Genomic DNA, 21,205 nt, shown 5'->3' with positions numbered 1-21,205 from the left:
GTCCGGGAAGATCCTACATGCCACGGAGCGGCTGGGCCCGTGAGCCATGGCCGCTGAGCCTGCGCGTCCGGAGCCTGTGCTCCGCAACGGGAGAGGCCACAACAGTGAGAGGCCCGCGTACCGCAAAAGAAAAACAAAAAAAAGTCTCCTAGAACTAATGGTTAAAGAAAAGTTCTTGGAGGAATGTTGGCAGTACCAAATGATGTAGCATTAAGGTAGATTGCAAACTGGGAACAAGCCACTTGATTTGTCTAGACTGTGCTGTCCAGCACAATAGCCACCAGCCATGTGTGGCTATTTCAATTAAAATCAATTAAAATTAACAATTAAAAGCTCAGTTTTTCAGTCTCACTAGTACATTTCAGGTGCTCAATAGCCACGTGTCGCGAGTGCTTCTGGGACGGTGCAGATAGAACGTTTCCATCGTTGCAGGATGTTCTATGGGACAGCCCTGGTCTAAGAGGTCACAAGTGACTTTTGAGTTGTGTTTCAGAGACTTCTGGAGGAAAAAAATATATCTACAGATGGTCAGAGGAAATGCCTGACGAAAAAACAGAAGAGATGAGTTTAGACAGTTGGTCCTAGAGATTTGACAGTGGCAAGAGCGAGAGACGTAGGGGAACAAGTAATGGCCAAGTAGAAAGAGGTGTGTGGAAAAAAAGTTGTGAGAAGAGAAGGACTGGATCTGTTCTAGACATTGGAGGAAGAGTAAGTACGAAGAGGTAGACATACTGGATGTTGGGATAAACAAGAGAAACAGGACGTTGGCATGGGTTTCACTCTTGTTTCAGTTTTGGGTGATGCCCCAGAAGATTGCAAACCATACGTGGCAGTGATATCCACATTCCCAAGTAAGGTTTGCACCTCTTAGTTCACCACCTTGAAGGTGTGGTCAAGCTTGAAGAGACCAAGACAGGGGCTGAGAGGGCGGGAGGAAATGGGATGCTTCCATTTTCACCTGAGTGAGGGTGTTGGAAGGAGACCACTTGGCTCTCTTTTTTTTTTTTTGCGGTACGCGGGCCTCTCACTGCTGTGGCCTCTCCCGTTGCAGAGCACAGGCTCCGGACGCGCAGGCTCAGCGGCCATGGCTCACGGGCCCAGCCGCTCCTTGGCATGTGGGATCTTCCCAGACAGGGGCACGAACCCATGTCCCCTGCATCGGCAGGCGGACTCTCAACCACTGCGCCACCAGAGAAGCCGCACTTGGCTTTCTTGACATGATCTGTGTGGACACTGGCTCTGGACTAGACGAGTTTAGAGGTCAAATGCGGGAGCTCTACCTGCCTGCCTGGCTTCAGAGCAAAGAGGCTCAGCTGCTCTGGAGCCAGCTGTGCTTTCGCTAATAACAAGGCAGCATGTCCATCAACAGATGAATGGATAAAGGGTATGTGGTATATGTATACAATGGAATATTGTAAAAAAGAATGAAATGATGCCACTTGCAGCAACATGGATGGACCTAGAGATTATCATACTGAGTGAAGTAAGTCAGAAAGAGAAACACAAATATTGTATGATATCGCTGATATGTGGAGTCTAAAAAATGATGCAAATGAACTTACATACAAAACAGAAATAGACTCACAGACATAGAAAACAAACTACGGTTACCAAAGGGGGAAGTGGTAAGGGAGGGGGCGAGGAGGGATTAATTAGGAGTCTGGGCTTAACAGACACACAGTACTATATATATATATAATAGATGAACAACAAGAACCTACTGTATAGCACAGGGAGCTGTACTCAATATCCCGCAATAACCTGTAAGGGAAAAGAATAAAAAAATAGGTATATATGTATGTATAACTGAATCACTTTGCTGTACACCTGAAACTAACACAACATTGTAAGTCAACTATACTTCAATAAAAAACAAACAAAACAAAACAAAAAACAAGGCAGCAGGGTTTGTTTTCCACGGACCAGGAGAAGGCCTGGTGGGTGATCTTTTCAATTAAGAGTGGCCCTACTCAAGAGTCTTTCCTACCAGGGACAGTGTGACCTTTGCAGTCCAGGCTAGAGGTGTGCCCATCAGACGCAGAGGCTGGAGGGTGGGCAGGCATTCTGAGTGATCACCTGAAGAGGCTTTGCTTGAGCCCAAACTAGGGGGAGCTGCACAAGGACGTTTCCAGAAGGAAAATCTTTGCAGAACCCATGAAGAGGCCCCTTTGAGGAGACAGGCACTGTGGGTAGTAAATTGAAGGAAGGAGCTGACATATTCAGGAGAAGAAGCCTTTCCGGAACAGCCTGGACTGGGGAGGGGAGAATCTTGAACTTTGAATAAAGTTTCGAGTTTGGGCTGGACATTTTACTTACTGAAATATAATGGTTTTTGTGACTACAGGTGACCAGAGAACTTTGAATTTTTGTGAATGACTGGCAAAGCTTTGGAATGGATTTCATCCATGACGGGGAAGGAATAGGCTTCTGACTGGATTAAAGGTGCAGTGGATAAAGGACACAGTTTTTGCTGCTTGCACTCCAGGGAGCCTTATTTATTTGGGGTAATGGCTATACTGATTTAGGAGTTTGATGAGAGTACAGAATGTTCAGAAAAGCTTTTAAGAGACTGTGTTGAGAATTAATCAGAAGTAAGCGAAAGGATAATAACCTGCAATGTGCTCCGTTGAAGAGAAACAACAGGGATTAATGGATCAGGCAAGTGGGATTTTTGCTGCTCTTTCCGTGAGTACTCTGTAGTCTGGGATAAGCAGGAGACTGTTATAGATTTATTTGAGGTTTCTAGTTTTGGAATCTTCAAACCTCACAGTTTTGTGGATTGCCATTTTGAAGTAAGAGTAAAGCAAATGGAAGACGCTGTTTAACAACAGCTGAGTTCTTTTCTGTTTGTGGTGGTTCCAGTGCCTTTTAAGGCTATTAGGGGGCTAGTAATTAAATATGTTTCTTTCAGCGCATGGTTAGGCTGGGGTAGTATATTATTTCTATTTTGTTCTTAGGATTGGTTTATTTATTATGTTTGTTCTATGGGGACTCTCGTTATACTTTATCAGTTAGGTGTTACATCCAGACAGCAGACAGAAAACAGGCTCTCTTTTCCGGTATACCAAAAGCAGTCCCTCCCCACCCGCAGACCTCCACTCACATCTCATTGGCTGGAATTAGGTCTCATCCCACTTCTGAACTAATTACAGATGGCACGGGGAAAGGAATCCTCATAGCAACTTATTAAACTAATTAATATGTACCTGCTAGAGCTAGCAATAGATTCAGCATCCCCTAAGCATATGACTTGCAGAGAAAGAGTGGGTATCTAATCAGGGTTCTGTGAGGAAGGAGAAAAAGCTATTGGATGCTGGGTAGAGTCTTGTACCTGTTCCTAGAATTATATATACTGACTTATTACAGATTAGATGGTAGGAACATAGTATATGTTGACTAACTTGCTGTCACCAAAACCCCAAAATATAGTGGGTTAAATAATATAGAAATGTATTCCTCTCTCATCAGTAACAGTTCAGAGGCATGTGGTCCAGAGCTGGTGGGATGACTCTAACATAGCTCGAATAATAGAGTTGCCAAGTTGTAATAACAAAGAAACCCCCCAAATTCAGAGACTGAGAGAACAAAGAAGTTTCTCTCTTACATCACAGTCCAAGGAAGGTTTCTGAGGTGAGTGAGTATTTCTGCTACATGAGGCCACTCAGGGACCCTGGTTCCTTCTGTGTTGTTTCCTGGCCATCTCCCCAAGGGATTGTCCTTACCTGGGGGTGTCCCTTATGTTCCAGGTTCCAACCAGAAAGCAGAGGAAGAAAACTTGGAGGAGGGAGGCCCATGTATCAAGGCCTAGGCCAGAGGGCACTCATTACCTCTGCTCAAATCCCATGTGCAAGAGCTTAGCCACAGCGTTCATCCAACTGTGAAGAGTCTGCGTTGTACTCTGTTTGGGGTGCTATAACAAAATACCGTAGGCTGGGTGGCTTAGAAACAAAAAACAATTATTCTCACAGTTCTGGAGGTAGGAAGTCCAAGGTCAAGGTGCCGGCAGATTCAGTGTCTGGTGGGAGCCTGCCTCCCTGTTCGTAGATGGCCATCTTCTAGCTGTGTCCTCACATGACAGAAGGGACAAGGGAGCTCTCTGGGGTCTCTCTTATAAGAGCACTTAACCCGTTCCTGGGTTAGAGACCTATTCACATCCCAAAGGCCTCACTTCCTAATACCATCACATTGGGGTTTGGCTTCAACGTATGAACTTCGGGGGGACACAAACATTCAGCACCTGGGAAATGCAGCATCAGTGGGCACATTTCAAGGTTGCCCAAGTCATCACCATTGCCAGCCAGCAGAAACTGGGGAAAATATAGTCCAAATCTAGGCCGAGTGTCTCTAAGGGGATGACACTTGAGTTGCCCCCATCTCTTCTACTCACTTCCCACTGGCCTAAACTTAGTCACATGGCTGCATATAAGGGAGGCCAGGAAATGGAGTTTGTAGCTAGAAGGCCAAGTACCGGGGAAAGGAAGAATGGACTGTGGTAGACCACTAGCTGTTTCTCTCATAAAAAGGTTTCTCTCTGATCTACATAGAATCTTTCTATCCTGAGACTGCTTACTTATTAACAAATTTTTATATAATGCCTAAGACCTATAGTCTCCCATCATAACGTTTCCGACTTTAGTTACTTGCCATCTTTCCACCATAGGAAAAACTGATATTAGTAGTAAAGCAGTATTAGTAGAGTCATTATGAAAAAAATTTTTCTGACGGTGCTTTTCATAAAAAAATATACATGACCTTGGCCTTCTAAAACAATGTGTATAGTTGTGTGCGTGTTTGTATGTGTGCATAGTTTTTAAACTTTTATAACCTCAGGTTATACATTTGATAAAAGTAAACAGGCATCTTTTTGGAAGTGAGTGGTAAATTTTCTTCCTGTAGCCCATTTGGATTTAGGTTCTGCTACTCTGAGGTGATAACTTACTTTCTCATGTAGGAAATTATTCTTTGAGTGGTCATAGGATGTTGTCCTAAACTTTTATATGTATTCTTTTGCATGCTATTTTCAGACTTTTGGGTTCATACTTACAAACTAGTTTAGTGAGGTTTATAAGTAAATGAGTAGATTATACACACCTTTCATTTCTGGTTAAAATGAAATTAGATGTTGTGAAAACCCTTTCTAGAACCTTAAGTGTGATCTCCAATATACTATTAGCTCCAGGAAGGCAGGCGTTTTTATCTGTTTTGTTTACTGTTCTATCTCCAAGGCTTAGAATAGTTCTTGACATGTAGTAGGCATTCAATATGTGTTAAAAGAATGAAAAGATATGTAAAATACGATATAATTCATGTGTGAATCATAGAACCTGATTGGCACCTCTGAACTTAAGGAATTTGTATTAGGCATCGGAGCGAAGTAGTCTTTGGTTGCCTCACCTTCCAGGGGAAAAGTACAGCAAGCCTTAGAATCTTCCCTGGCTCTGTTTAACCTCAGCAGACAAATTCTATGTGTACACGGAGAACTGTGTACAATAAAGGTAACACATATGTGATGTGGCCTAACATAGGCATCAAGATGTAGGGATATGTGAATTGAAGAGAGGGAAAAAGAAATGTTCCACTCCAGGCCAAAAACAAAACATTCACTTTTCTCAACACAGCTTTTCTCAAGTGGATTGGAGTTTGAGTAGGATGAGGAAGAAATAAAATAATTTGGATCCTAGAATGACTTTTGGGGGTTAGGGAGATAGGGTTAAACTATCGTCTACAGACTGAGTGGGTAAGTTGATCTGTTTTATGATTTATTTTTTTCTCATACTGTAATTAATATATTTTTCAGAATTCACGTACCACTGATAATATTGAAAATGAGAGATAAGCTTTTTAGAGTAAACATAATCTGAGCACATTGCTCTCCTCTGCGAATCCATTACCTTTTGCAAATTGGGCTCCATGAGGACTGAGCACATGGAATTGCAAATGAGTGAGCTCTACATAGGTGGTGCATTTGGAAAGGAGGGTGTTTAAGCCCAGCAGTTAGAGGTGAGTCAGTGAGGAGGAAAGATCCTGGGGAAAAGCATTCCAGGCCTCTGGAAAGACATGTAAATGTGGGTCCCAAGATAGGAGGGTCCGTGTTTTGTTCAGCAAATGGCAGGTAGACCAGTAAGCCGGGAGCATAAGCTGCAGGACCAGTGAGGCTGGATGCTGCATGTAGAGAGGGGGCTACGAAGTCAAGTAAAGATGTAGACAGTCAAGGGCCTCAGACGCAGGGTTTTTGTTTTACTCTGTGGTTTATGAACAACCAACCACGACTTTGAACAGGGAAGCGACAGGATGAGAGCTGTATCTTAAGGAAACAATTCTGGAGGAAAGGAGTCTAGAGAATTAATTAGCGCGGACTAGATTTCCTTTTATGAACAATAGGGAACGTTTGTTGGATTGTGCTGTTCAGTTGAGGCCTTCGCAGTAAGCCAGCATCCCTGTGAATGAAGAACAACTGCGAGGAAGGTTCCTCATCGTGGGTTTTGTTTGGAGACCTTGAATGTGATGCCTCTTGAGCTTGTGCTCCTTGGCGGTCAGGGAACATCTGGTATGCACCTGCTGGGAGAGCCAAGACGCAGAGGTCCTGGGTCCCTCTCTGGGCTCACAAGCCTGGAGGACAAGAGATATTTTGTTCATATTGTCTGGCAAGGTCTTCTCTGTGTTTCGTCCTTTTGTTATCGCCAGCCTTTGGTAAAGACTTGTTTGGGTGTTCTGTCTTGCCCCCATTTTATTATGGGCTATTAAGAGTGGAGCTGTTTTCCACACTCGGGCCAGACTTTAAGGGGAAGCAGTCACTTCCAAATGAAGGATGGGTACTGGTGGCAGGCTGGCTGCTGGTCCAGCTCTGTCTCCAGCAGGAGATTCTTCCTGCACTGCTGTTCTTCATTTCTCCATAGGAGAAATCATAGGAGGTGTCTAGGTGAGAAATAACGGAGCTACCAGAATTGGGGCGCGGGCAGCAGGAACAGACAGGAAGACCGTGTTTCAAAATCATTTTGATGGCAAACTAAGGCATTTAGGGGCAAGAGAGAATTAAAGATAGTTCAGAAGTTTGGGGATTATGTACTTAGGAAAATGCTGCTGCGGCTGCTGACAGATGGGGTCACAGGAAGAGGAGCAGAGCTGCCGTGGGAAGGTGCCGAGTTCGTTTTGAATTCCAGATTGGGTGACTTTTACCCAGTGTTGTGTAGTTATTTCCCAGAAGTTTCAGAATTAGAATCTAGGTTTCCTGGACGAGACAAATGTGTTTTTAAAAATTACGCAAAAACATATATTACATGAAATAAAATATACTTGTTGAGTTTCAGCTGGTGATAGCATCTCCATGGAGCTAGAGTTTAAAAACTGAGAATAAATGGAGAAATTTGTTTTAGGAGATCTGTATCTACTTAGAGGACATAATTGGAGGATAAGTTCACCCAGAGAGATTTGGCAGGTAGGATGTATTTGGAAATAGCCAAGGGGCAGTTTTCTTGAAGAAAGAGTGAAAGCTAGGCATTAAGCCTGAAGAAGATGAAAGAGGCAATAAGAATACTCTACTTTAAAAAAAAAAAAAAAGAACTTTAAAGGAAGTTTAAAGGAGAGGCAAGCATAGATTGGAATCTGGGACATAATCAAGAGGTGAAACAAGTTTATACTCTTTAAGAGCAGACATGCTGGGGGAAAGAACGGGTGGAGAGGGAACAATCAGAGATGGAAGACAGAGGAAAGAGTTCAGTTCCGTTTAACAAACAAATTATAAGTACCACTGAGGTGATGGGCATGGTGTTGGGTACCAGGGATACAAAGATGGAGTAAACGCGGTCCTGCCTTTGGGGAGTTACTGCCTCATAAGGGACAGGAGCGAGAATAACATAAGACCAACTGATATCTGCTGAGCCCTATGTGCCAGGAAGTGTTGTAAATACTTTACATGAATACATTGACTCATTTAGTCCTTACCACACCCCTACAAGTTAGTTATCGTTGTTATTATCCACAACTCAAAGGACAAGAAACTCAGGCACAGAAAGGTTAAGTAATTTGCTCCAGGTCAACTGGTCAGCTGTGGAGCTGAGATTTGCACCCCGACTGTACAGCTCTGCACCCCTGTGCATGACGCCAAACAGATGACTACACTAAAAGGCAAAGAGAGAAGTAAGAACGATGCACAAACATAGCACAAAGAAGGGAGGAGTTAAGTTTTTCTGGCAGGGGATAGAGTAGGGCAGGGAAGATCTCAGAGGAGGAATAAATGGAGGACAGGAAATGGATCCTGATAAAGGAGCACACTGTTATGACCGAAGTATGGAACCCGTGTTGGTATTCGTGTGTGGTTATCGTCTTACTTAGTGATTTGCCCAGACTTCGTCTCTCACCTTTACTCTGCCCTGTTCTGATCACAGAGGACAGTCACATTTGATTTTATTCATTCGGGGGAACAATTAAGATGGTCTTAAAAAATCTACTAGAACCGAGTTATCCTTTTAGGGGTATCAGTCCTGCCAATTGAAACCATCATTAGAGTGGAGTTTATGATTTAAAAAATAATCCCTCCCTGCCTCCCTCATTCCTTCCCTCTCTTTCTTTCTTTCCTTCTTTTTTTCTTCCTTCCTTTCTTTTTTTCTTTCTTCCTTCCTCTGTCCCTCCCTCCTCTTTTCCCTTCCTTCCTTCCTTCCTACCTGTCTGCTGACCTACCCATCTACTTACCTACCCATCTATCAATGAATTCAGAGAACTGGCAGAAATGTAGCAGATTTTCTTTTGCACTTGGGACCCAGATAATCTCTGGGGAAGAACCGGTGAACTTGAAGAGCAGATTATTGAAGATTACAATTGAAATTCCAGAAAATAAACAGATATTTTACACAGATTGGTTAATAGCCCTTTCTGAGATAAATATATGTGGTAAAGATAGGACTCCTTGTTAGAGTCCTCTAACCAGAGGGCTCTAGGAGGAAATGGAGCATCACCCCATTTCCCGTCCCATCCCTGACTGCCTGGACCCTTTGACCACTGACCCCTCGGCTGCAACTGCCGTCTGAACTGGGAACACAGGGCAGCAATATTGCGACACTTGGGCATGACGTGAGGTCGTTTGTTATGCAAACTTACTAGTTAAAAACAAAAAGTAATGTTCAGTGGTTTATTTTAGCCGCATCAAAATGCCCCTGCATCAAAATAGTTGTGTCATTGTGGCCGAGTGGGAAAGTAGTTACATCAAAATGTCATGTGTAGGCAAAGGGATTATTCTTGGAAGTGAGTGAATCCTTCCTTTAATAAAGGAAGAAGTGAATTCAGTATTAGAAGGATAGATTTGTTTACTCCTTCACAGCAGAGTTATTATGTGCCACTCATGGGATCTAGGCAAGGATCCGTCTAACTGACAAAAGGTCCATCTATGTTCCTGGCTCTGAAAGAAAAAGCTGGGCATCGGGCATAACACCACTACCACCCTGTGGTAATGTGTTGTAGTTCAGGGTGTTTCATGAAAAAAAGTACATCTGATGTGTACACAGCATGGACATTTTGTTCCTTCTCCTTTGAATAAAAGTATAAGAGCACTTTATAAAACCATATATTTTTATCACTTTAATATTAATCCAAAAAATAACATTTAGAAACTCCTAAAGAAGGAACATATTAAAAATGGAGAGAAAGCTTAATTTTAGGAATGAACAAATAAAACTTCACAAAATAACCACAGTCTCAGGAAGGTAATCATTATCTATAGCTTTTCTCAAGACAATTACAAACCAGTGTAGGGGACAAACTACTTTCATAATCGTTAGATGGTCTGTTGACATAGAGGGTAATTAGAATATGTTGGTATAATGTCTGTTAGAATGCATTAATTTATAAATATAGTGCATTCTAAACTATTACATGTAGCATGGATGAACAGCAAGGTCCTACCCTATAGCACAGGGAACTATATTCGATATCCTGTGATAAACCATAATGGAAAAGAATATGAAAAAATATATATGTATAACTGAGTCACTTTGCTGTACAGCAGAAATTAACACAACATTGTAAATCAACTATACTTAAAATAAATTTAAAAAAATAAAATAAAAAAACAGTGCACGGTCATATATTCTGAAACACAAAACTGCTTGAGGACAACTGCTTCAAGTGGCAGTTTATAGAAAGGGAACTATTTTGTGGTGTAAACAAGGCACCTGCATCACCGTACTGCGTTATCCTTAAATCCTGGTTCCGGGAACACATGCTGTCTCCACTCTTCTGTAAGCTGGGATCTGGCTGGCTCACTGCATTATCCTCTGGCTCCTGACGGAAACATGTCCTCATCATTGCCACTGCAGTTCCTCTGCCGGTATTCACTTTCTCAGTGAGGTCAGGCGGGTGCCTGGGTTTGGGTGGTGGTGCAGGCTGGAGACATTATTCAGGAAGGGGGAAGATGAAGCATCTAGGGCTGCTCTTTTCTGTCCACACGCCTCCAGCCCCCCGTTTCCCGCCACGTGGTCGTGTCCAGTGCAGATCCCAACTCCTCGTTTCCTCATCCAGAGGTCTTATTCTAGCCTCCTTCTGCAAATCAAATCTGTTTAAGGGAAGAGCTTGAGTGAGCATGCTCAGTTATTAAACCCAAATGGCTCCCCCCACTGGCTGGAGCAGAGCCAGTGGGGTGGAAAGAGGCCAGGAGTGGTACACTAACGGGGTTCCATATACAGAGGAAAGAAACATTTTGAACATAGAGACACAGTACTTCCTAAAGCCATGTTTTAGAAAGATTCTAACACCAAATCTGTAAAATGTTCAAAGCTAAATAAGAGTAAATGATCAGACTGAATAGCAATTAAAGTGCTAAATTATATCTTTTCAAGGTTTTATACAAATTATTAGACTTAAGTATGTTTATGAGAGTTTATTAAAACTGACTGATCATCATAATGACGAACAGAGATTTTTTAAAATTTATTTATTTTTGGCTGCATTGGATCTTCGTTGCTGCGCGTGGGCTTTCTCTATTTGTGGCGAGCGGGGGCTACTCTTCGTTGCGGTGCACGGGCTTCTCACTGCGCTGGCTTCTCTTGTTGCGGAGCACGGGCTCTAGGCCACCACAATGATAAGCCCGCGCACATCAACGAAGAGTAGCTCCCACTCGCTGCAACTAGAGAAAGCCCACGCGCAGCAATGAAGACCCAGCACAGCCAAAAATAAATAAAATAAAATAAATTAATTTAAAAAAAAGGTGATGGGCAGTAGTCATTCAATATAAGTTTGGCATATGTGTGGAGAAAAATAGTTCTTGTTTTATAATCAGGCAAAACATAGAGGAGCTAATAAAAGAACAAAGTGATATTGTCATAGAAGATGCATACATTGAAGTGCAATCTGGTGATGAAGATAGACTCTTAGTTTAGAGATGTAGAGTAGAATTCAGATCTGTGTGGTTTGCATTTGACCTTTCAAGCAAATGTAAGTTTAGCTGTTGGATAGAATAGGGAAGGATAGAAAGTTTATTACAAATAATCATTGATTTACACATTTTATAGATGTAAGTCTGGATACCACCCAAATACAATATTAATGCTGATGCGATAGATGGCCTTCCTTAGCAATGATGGAATGGTAGTGAATAAAAGCAGAATGGCTTTCAATTTGGGAAAAAAAGAAAAACCCAAGAGAATAGTCAACAACTAATTGCTTAAATTTGCTGCAGGGACATTTTCAAATGAGAAAGAGATGGCCACAAAATAAGCACCTCTGGGTGCAGTTCTCAGAATGCTGTCCATTTCCTGCCCAGGCTCTCCTTTAAAAGCTCTTAAGATACTGTACAGTTCAAGTTTCCTCTAAAAGACATTCAACTGCTTTATTTAAATATCAGTCTTCACTTCATTTATTCTTTTGTGCAATTAAGAGCTATTCTCTCTGCTAGGAACTATGGTAAGTGCTGGGGCTACGGTGGTGAATAAGGTGGGCCTGGCCCTACTCTAATCTAATGGGGAGATCAGTTTGAGCCTAATTGAATTTTGAAGAGTCAGTGGCATCCAGGTGGAGTTATCCGACAGCAGTTGTCATCATTTTCTAATTCTTACTGGTAAATAAGCCTGATGTTCTAAAAAAGTAAAATACTAACACTATTTAGCAGTTTTAAACTCTGCTCCATTATTAAATACAATTTCATGATTGATTTCTCTTATGTAAATGTTCAGAAAACTATACATTTTGGAACTGTATACTTTATGTGATTAAAGCTGATCTTTGTGGGATAATTTCTCTAAATATAAGCATTGGGCTTTTGTTCAGAAATGGTCTGTCTTTATTGAACTGTGTCAGTCCCACTAAAAACACCTTTTCCCACAAGTATGACCTGTTAAAATAGTACCTTGCTTATTAATGACACTTTATACAGCATTTGGGAGTCTATGAAAGATATTTACACTTCATTTTGTTTTGTCCTAACAACTCTGAAGAATACAAGGCAGGTGACAGTGATCTTCACCTTACACGTAGGGAAACTTAGGCTCATAAATGTTATTGCTCGTTTGCAGCCACAAATCTAGTAAATGGAGCCAGAAATGGAACTCAATCCAGGCCTTTTTTGGGGAGTCAGGTCTATTTCCTTTATGCTTTCTGACAGTATATTGACTTGCCGGAGAGAGAAAAATTGAAATATTTTTCTCCACTTAATTCCTCAAGTTCTCATCAGAAAAATATGTTTTAGTCCTCTTAATTTCTTACTTTTTGTTTCCTAATTATTGAATAAATTTATTAACATATAGTCATTATTGTCTTAGTATCAAGTCCATGGTTATATGTGTAGGATGGAAAAATCAATAAGATACAGGAGACAGAGAGCCATGAATTTTTTAAAATTCCTATTCTACATGATTAATGCTCTAAGTTATGTGTGGGCATAGCGCTGTGGATGCACCCAGGATATGGTGGCCGCCTGAGCCTTGGAGGATGATAGGATGGCGTGGGAGGTTTCTAAGAAGAAGCAGAGGAAACTATTATGAGTAGAAGGAAGACCTCGTGTAAAAGCTTGGACGTAGGGAAGCATGGAGGATTTGGGGATTCGCAGGTACTTCTCTTTTCCTCTCCTGTTAGAGGAATTTAGGAGGAATGCTGAAGATGAAGCTGTTACAGAAAGTGGGTCATTTATGGAAGGAAGAGTGTGTGCCCAGCTCACAAGTCTGGGATTACACTGTGGGTGATAGGAAAGCACTGAACATATTAAAGCAGAGTTTGGCGGGATCAAAAATATTTCTTATGGATAATTCTGTCCATGGTGGGAACAATGGACTGGTGGTGGGAAAGACTCATCGCCTGGACGACATGTAGGGTACTGCTGAGTTCAAGGAAGTGAGAGGAGCTTGAACTAAGGCAAAGGCAGGAGGAGTGGAAAGGGATGGATTGAAAGATAAGATCTGTTCTGTAATAAATAATGCTTAGCACGGGGACGAATGTTAATGATGATGGTATCTTGTCATACCAGCTTTTTAAAAAATTATGTATCCTTTCAAATCCATTGTTTCACATGTCACAGCAGCATGTAAAGATGTACAGCATATAAGGATATTTCCACTTTAGAAATTAAAGTCTGTAAAACTAAAGATGCTTACCATTCAAGGAAGTCTAGACTCATGATGTTATAGGTTCTGTACATAGACAGCTTTCCTGGAGCTTATATAACAAAATGGATACAGCAAAGAAAGGTATAAGACAAAGACTAATTCTCTGTTTGGGAGGGTGGAGTAGATAGAGAGTTAAAAGAGATAGGAAAGAAGTGATTACATACAAAGTATAGAGTGGTGAAAATTCTCTTGACCCATGTCCTAGTCTGTTCAGGCCGCTGTAACAAAAATGCCAAAGACTGGGTGGCTTAAACAATAAATATTTATTTCTCACAGTTCTGGAGTCTGGGAAGTCTAAGATCAATGTACTGGGAGAGATAGCCATCTTCTAGCTGTGTTCTCACATGGTGGAAGGGGCAGGAGAGTGCTCTGGGGTCTCACATATAAAGGCATTAATTCCATTCATGTGGGCTCCACCCTCCTGACACAATCTCCTCCCAAAGGCCCTACCGCCTAGTACCGTCAAATTGGGCGTTAGGATTGCCCCCCAAACATTTAGTCCATAACAGCCCACATCTGCCATCACAACAAATTCCATTCCCATTCCCTAGAAGAGAAATTAAGGGGTCGTGTTGGGGCAAGACTAGGAGAAGCTCGAGATTCTTCTGGAACTTTTGAAGGCATCTGTGAAAGATGAGTCATCACTGACATTTCCAGTTCTCCACATCAGGCTCTTCACCACACCTATTTGATGTCCCCCCAAAAGCCAACATGGGAAAGTGTACGTTTATCGGATAAATCAGGCAGTAACTGATGTTTTCAAAGATTTTTAGCTCACTGAAGGGCTGTTTGCAAAGTTACACTCTTCTCAGGACACTGAAGCTGTATGCCATCAAAACAACTTCAACTTGTGACACAGAGGTGTTTCTGAAACGTTAGGTGAAATCCTAGAGCGCTCATGTGTGTATAATTTAAAAGAGAAGTTACTTTTGTTTGCTTTTAGCGAGGGGCACGAAATGAGCGATTGCACAGCTGTAAGACGTTGGACAGCAAACAGTCCCAGAAAGCCAGATAGAAGAGAGATCTTAAAACTTTTAAAGCTTATTTTATTGAAACGATTTTTTTTTCAAAGCCACATTCATTTAACTTTTTGTGTTTAATATTTTGGAAACTGGGTTATTGGATTACGGTTAGGGGCTATACAACTTCACTGGTTTTTCATGAAGGTCAGATTGTACTAAACCTATCTCTGCCAGATTATATGATGAAATGGCCATTAAACGCAAGTGTTTCTAAGCCTTATTTTGAGGGAGGGGAGAGCTCATCCCTTATCCTAGAAATTGTGAACAAAATAAAATTAAAATCGAATGCTTATTTTTCATAGATTGTTAATAATAACGGATCATAGCTAATTCTTCTGTCTGTTACTAAGTTCAATTTGTTATTCTAGTTGAACATTAATATTGAATATAATAAATATTTTGATTTTCAAGAAAGATTCCTTGTTTCTTCCTTTAGTTTGCTCATTATTTTGAGATTTTTCGAACCACAGCATTTTTCTCTGAACCATGCTTTGCCTATATGGTTATATTTGCAGGAGCTGTTACAGATTAATCATTTTCGCTATGCTCCTTCTTTTATGAGAAGTGTTTGTTTAACTTGCCATATATAAACAGACGTTTATTTTAAGGATTAACTTTCATGTGAAAAACTGCCTCCTAGTTAAGTCTTTTTAATCACATCTCTAGAGGAAAGCAAGCTAGCTTCAGATGTTTTTCTCTTTCTTTTCTTTCTTCAAGAATTTAAAATTGACTGTTTGTATATTATAACATAGAGAAGTTTGTAAATGCATGTATTCTCCTCAGCCTCACACACTGCAAATAAATCCATGCTTGTGCAAGATTTAAAGGACATAAAGTTATATAGTAAAACACAGATAAATTATTTGCCTTGAAAGTGACTATGTAAGGAGCATCTTTAAATTATCAATGGCCATAATACCAGGATAGATAGACATTTTCCTGTTCCTCTGACTATCTCTCCCCAAACCCTCACCCGGGGAGTGCACCTCAGGGTCCATTTATACTTTTTTGCATTGTATTTGCTGTTTTTATATGCAGTGAAAAGAAGCAGACCTGCTGAATGCTGGAAACCATAAAATCATTTATAGCCATTCTTTCCTGTTTTCTTTCCTAATTCTATCTTCGTTTTAAAAGACAAAGTTATATACCCTTTTACACTTTAAAAGTTGTTTGGTTTAACATTTATGGAGGCCTTAAAGTGTCAGCTAACGTGTTATTTGGTGATATTATTAAAATACGTAGGACATGGTCTTCGCTCCATGAAGGTCACAGCCTGGTGGGAACACAAACATGCCATTCAGTTGTCATAGGCGCTGTTATACAGGTAGGAGAAGGACACATTCGAGAGACAAAGGTGGGAGTGTTCACTTCCTCCTAGGGGGTGGGGAAGTCTTCCAGAGGCGGTGGCACTAGATCAGAATTGAAATGATAGGGCGCTTTCAAGACAGGCGATTGAGGAGGGGGCGTTTAGGGCAGAGGGAGGAGCCTCTGGCAGGAGGGGCAAGTGAGAAGGTTGGACAGCATCATGCAGGGGTCTTCTCTGATACATATAGAAGTTTGGACTTTATGCTGCAGGCAAAAAAAAAAAAAAAAAGATACAAATGAATTCATTTACAAAACAGAAAAGGAACCACAGACCTAGAAAACAAACTTATGTTTGTTACCAAAGGGGAAAGAGGAAGATAGGATAAATTAGGAGTGTGGAATTAAAATGTACATACTTCTGTGTACAAAACAGACAAGCACAGGGAAGTATACTCAATATTTTGTAATAACCTTTCAGGGAAAAGAACCTGAAAAAGAATATGTGTGTGTGTGTGTGTATGTGTGTGTGTGTGTGTGTGTACATATAACTGAATCACTTTGCTGTATACCTGAAACTAGCACAGCATTGTAAATCAACTATACATCAATTAAAAAAAAAAAAGATAGAACTAAGGAAGGATTTAAGCAGTGGCATAATGTAATCAGGTTTTCATTTTAGAAAATTACTCTAGTAACAATGTGAAGAAATATTAGATTATTTATGCTTTTTAGAAACAGCCTGATAGAACATAAGTAGACTAAACATTAACTTTTCTTCCTCATTGCCTTCAACAGAACTTTACAAAAATCTTAAAACACCCACTTTTATAATTTGAATTGCCAAAAGATGTGTTCTCTGGATGAGTTATATTTTTATAGCATTTCAAGACTTTGTGATCAAGTTTAAGAATATAGACTTTCTACCCTGGGTAACTTCGGATGCTGCAGCAGGGCAGCTCACCACTTAACTCTTCCTTATTAATACCTTTTTCTCTCGCAATCTTTTGCATCTGGTTGCCCAAGGCAAATGCTCACACTTTCCCTTGGTTCTTTTCTCTCTCTTGCCCTTCACGTCTGTCAGCAAGGCCCGTAGATTCTGCCTTCAAAATAACGTCTCAAATTCCTCTACTTCTGTCAGTCTCAGTGATGCTACAACCTTAGTTCTATCCTCCCTGGTCTCTCCCTGGGACTCCTGCAGCAGCCTCCTAATTGGTCCTCCACTCTATCTCACCCATTTCCCCATTCTCACTGTCCCGCTTCAGACAGTTCACTAGCTTTTTGCACTTTGAATAAAAAGCAAGCTCCCCTCTGTGGCCAGCATCGCCTGGCTGTTGTCTCCCTTAACCTCATCTCTTGACACTCTCCTTCTGCTCCAGCTGTTATTTGCTCTCACAGAGGCCTGCAAACACTTATTCACTTCTTCCAAGAAGCTCTTATAATTTGGTGCCTGGCAAATACTCCGTGAACTTAATAGCATAACGATATCATAATAACACTTTCTGCCATTTATTAAATATCTTCTGTAACCCAGATAGTGTGCTAAGTGCTCTCCAGGCATTATCTTATAATTAAATTAGATGCAACAAGCTTGTGAAGTTGGCATTATTATTTCCATATTTTAGGGGAGGAAACTGGGCACAGAGAGCTGAAGTAACTTACGCAGATTTATACTGCCAGCGTGTAGCGGAGCCTGGCTTGAAGTCCGTCCGTCTGATTCTAAGTCGGGCTCTTTGGTACTGAAGTTTCAAAGGTATTTTGTTATCATTAAATTTTAATGCTCTCACAATTCCTGGAGGACCATCTGAGAGCAGGCTCTAGAGGGAATCTTTTAATGAAACTGAAAGTAAACATGAGTGTGACCTAACTACCATATTAGAGACAACAAACTTTTCTCAATATTTTATGTCTTGCTGATAATAGAAGACAGTATAGTGTAAAAGTTGGAAATAAACTCTGGAGTTCAAACAGACATGGGTTTAATCTCAACATCTTCTATTCATTCATATGGATCTCCATATCATATGTGCCAGGTAATATTCTAGGTATTTGAGACACATCAGTGTGCAGTCCAGTGGGATGGATATAAAATGTTGGTTCTGTAAGCTGTTTTTGCCCTGGAGATTCACTGTAGCATTACTGCTCTTCTGTGAATTCAGGATAAATGTGATCCATCTTGGACCCCCATCCCAAGGGGATCTATTTGAGTCAATCTCATGACATATTTCCTAAGGACAGTCTCATAGGAAGGCTGTAAGTTTAGTTTGCTATAAATAAAGTGTCCTTCCTTCTTCCTTTTTTTTTTCCTTCCAGTTGAAATGAAACATTAAATTTAACTTTATTAGATATAATAAACTCAGGGAACTTATATTCTAATAGGGGTAGCACAATAAATAAATAAGTAAATTACATTATACATTAGAAGATGGAAAGTACTTTGTGTGGGGAAGTAAATAAGATCTGGATGGGGGAAAATATGGAGAGCATGTGCAATAGGTCAGTGAGGTGGGTCTCATTAAGAAGGTGAGAGACTTGAAGGAGGTGAAGGAGTTAATCAGATGGATATTTGAGGGAAGAGCAGTCCAGGAGGAGAGAATAGGTAGTGTCCAGTCCTAAGGGACGTGCATGCACGACCACTTAAAAGCAAAGCATCATTGTGAATGGAGGTGACCAAGTGAAGGAGAGATACTAGATGAAGTCAGAGGGGTTCCAAGGATGTTGTTGGCGGCAATAAAATGAACTTGTATACATAAAGCACTTAGCACAGGGTCTAGCCCAGATTCCCAGAGCCCCTGCCCACCTCTTCCAGCCACAGCTCTTGCTGCTCCCCGTTACAAGCTCTACCCTGTGTTTATAACCAGAAACTCTGTGAAGATTCCCTAAATATCTGTGCTGTTTTATACCTTTCTACTTCTGCACACATGTAAAATACCCTTCTCCCACTCCTTATCATTCTGATAAACTCCTTCAAGACCCACCTAAGGCTTTCCTCTGGGAGGACAACATCACTGACTCCCTCTGAGGCAGAGCTTCCTTCTTTGGGTTGCCATGCACCATGCTTTGAGTATGTGTTTGTTACAATAACACATAGCTGATGGTAACTGACATTTAATGAGCACTTACTATGTGCCATGCAGTAAATACCTTTACGTGTCTTTAAAATTAATTTCTCACAACAACAACCCTATAAGGTATGTCCTGTTGTCATCCCCATTTTATAGATGAATAAATAAAGCCATGAAGTTTATTGACTTGCCTAAGATCATCCAGCTACTAAGTGGTGGCACCAGGAGTTGATCACAGGTTTCTGGCTCCAGAGCCCATGCCTTCTTAACCATTACATTATACTGCACCTCCACCCTTCCACCATTTTACTATATACAAGTATATATGTACTTATATATGTACATGTACTCATCACACTGTATTGAAAAGTATTAGTTTTGTGCATGTGTCTTCCATAGTGTTTATGACTGCTTTGAGTCACCATGTTGAATTCACCTTTGCTCTTTGGGACTTTGCACATGTGTTCGCTTGTTGGATGGGGAGAATAAAATATTCTCTCATGTAATTTGCAAAGCATGAGAAATAATATTCAAAATGTTAATGATAGTGTGTCATTAATTTTGAAATTTATTTGGTTTTGAATTTCATTTTAATCATGTTGTTGTGTTTCTGCTTCTCCCTAGACCAGTATTAAAGAGGGACAGCTGTTGAAGCAAACCAGCTCTTTCCAAAGATGGAAAAAGCGATATTTCAAACTTCGAGGTCGTACACTTTATTATGCAAAGGACTCAAAGGTAATTCGAGAGAATACTAGTTGCAAGCCCTCGAAGGCTGTAGATGGAATTGAAATTTTGGTTCTATAAACTGTTTTTGTCTTGGGGCTCACTATCATTACTGCTCTGATATAAAAAATTCCATATAAATGTGATTCATCTTGGACCAAATCCTAAGGGGGTCTATTTGAGTCAGTTTCATGCCATTTCCCCTAAGGACAATCTTATAGGATGGTCCTAGTGCAGTTTTCTTTCTTTCTTTTTTCCTTCCAAGTAAAATGAACAGTTAAGTGTAACCTTATTATATATAATAAACTCTAAATTTGGGTTCCCCCCTTGCTTGCTACTTTTTACCCCATAAATCTTTTCCTGAAAATGAGAGAGAGAATTGCTGTAGTTGCTAAGAGTTCATACTCTGGTTTCAGACAAGAGTTTGTATCCCAATTCGAGCACATTCCAGTGGAGTGGCTGTGGACAGCATGTTGTTGAGAGGAAGCTTAAATGAAATTACATACATGAAGTGCTTACATAATACCTGGCACAAGACAATCACTCAATTATGCTAGCATTTAGAAATAAAAATCACAGTGAAATAAAATCAAGGCTTAAATAATTTTTATATACTAATTGAATGAAATAAGAATGATGTAGCTTTGGAAGAAAAAAATTGTAATGATGAGCTTCCATTTAAAATGGATATTTTACTGTTCCTTCAAAAATAAACATTAAGATGGGTACCCTCAGCTGGCACTAGAGCCCCACCAAAACAGCCCCCTGCCCTGTTAGACCTGGTGGACACCTTTGGCCAACACTAGTGTCCCCCTAAAGTGGCTCCTGCCCCAGGGGTCAGCCCCACACACCAGAGCACCCACAACAGTTGCAACTGGGCCTTGCAGCCAGCCACACTGGGGTCCATCCTTGCGTACAAGCACCCCCTCAGCAAGTGCAGCTGAGCCACAACAGGAGGACACATGCAGCCCACAAAGGGGACACTCCTGGAGCATCTGGCCCTGGTAACCAAGGGAGACCATGCTACTGGGCCCCACAGGATACCTTCTACACAAAGCCACTCTCTCAAGACCGAGGGACGTAGCTGATCTACGCAATATGTAGAAACAAACACAGAAAGTTAGGCAAAATGAAGAAACAAAGGAATATGTTCCAAATGGAAGAACTAGACAAACCCTCAGAAATAGATTGAATGAAATGGAGATAAGCAAACTTCCAGATAAGGTGTTCAAAGTAATGGTCATAAAGATACTCACTGAACTCAGTAGAAGTATAGAAGAGTGAGAATTTCAACAAAGAGATAGAAAGTAATAATGGAAATGAAAAATACACCAGAGGAAACCAACAGCAGATTAGATGATGCAGAAGAGAGGACCAGTGGTCTAGAAGATAAGGTAGTGGAAATCACCCAATCAGAACAGTAAAAAGAAAAAGAAACCAAAAAATGGATAGTTTAAGGGACCTCTTGGGCAACATCAAGTATACCAACATTCCAACATTCACATTATAA

General features: G+C 40.8%; 1 protein-coding gene across 1 annotated transcript in view; it reads left to right on the top strand.

The window, feature by feature from the left end:
* Positions 1 to 21,205, top strand: part of DGKH (diacylglycerol kinase eta) — a 167,025-nt gene that overhangs the window by 50,811 nt on the left and 95,009 nt on the right. The window contains exon 3 of the mRNA XM_060128750.1: positions 19,597 to 19,707. Within this exon, the coding sequence (XP_059984733.1) occupies positions 19,597 to 19,707 (111 nt within the window). The remainder of the gene's footprint in view (positions 1 to 19,596; positions 19,708 to 21,205) is intronic.

Source organism: Lagenorhynchus albirostris, chromosome 18 (genome assembly GCF_949774975.1).
Source record: "Lagenorhynchus albirostris chromosome 18, mLagAlb1.1, whole genome shotgun sequence".
NCBI classification, from domain to species: Eukaryota; Metazoa; Chordata; class Mammalia; order Artiodactyla; family Delphinidae; genus Lagenorhynchus; species Lagenorhynchus albirostris.
The sequence above is the reverse complement of the archived record's forward strand: the minus strand, read 5'-3'. Positions and strand labels throughout refer to the sequence as shown.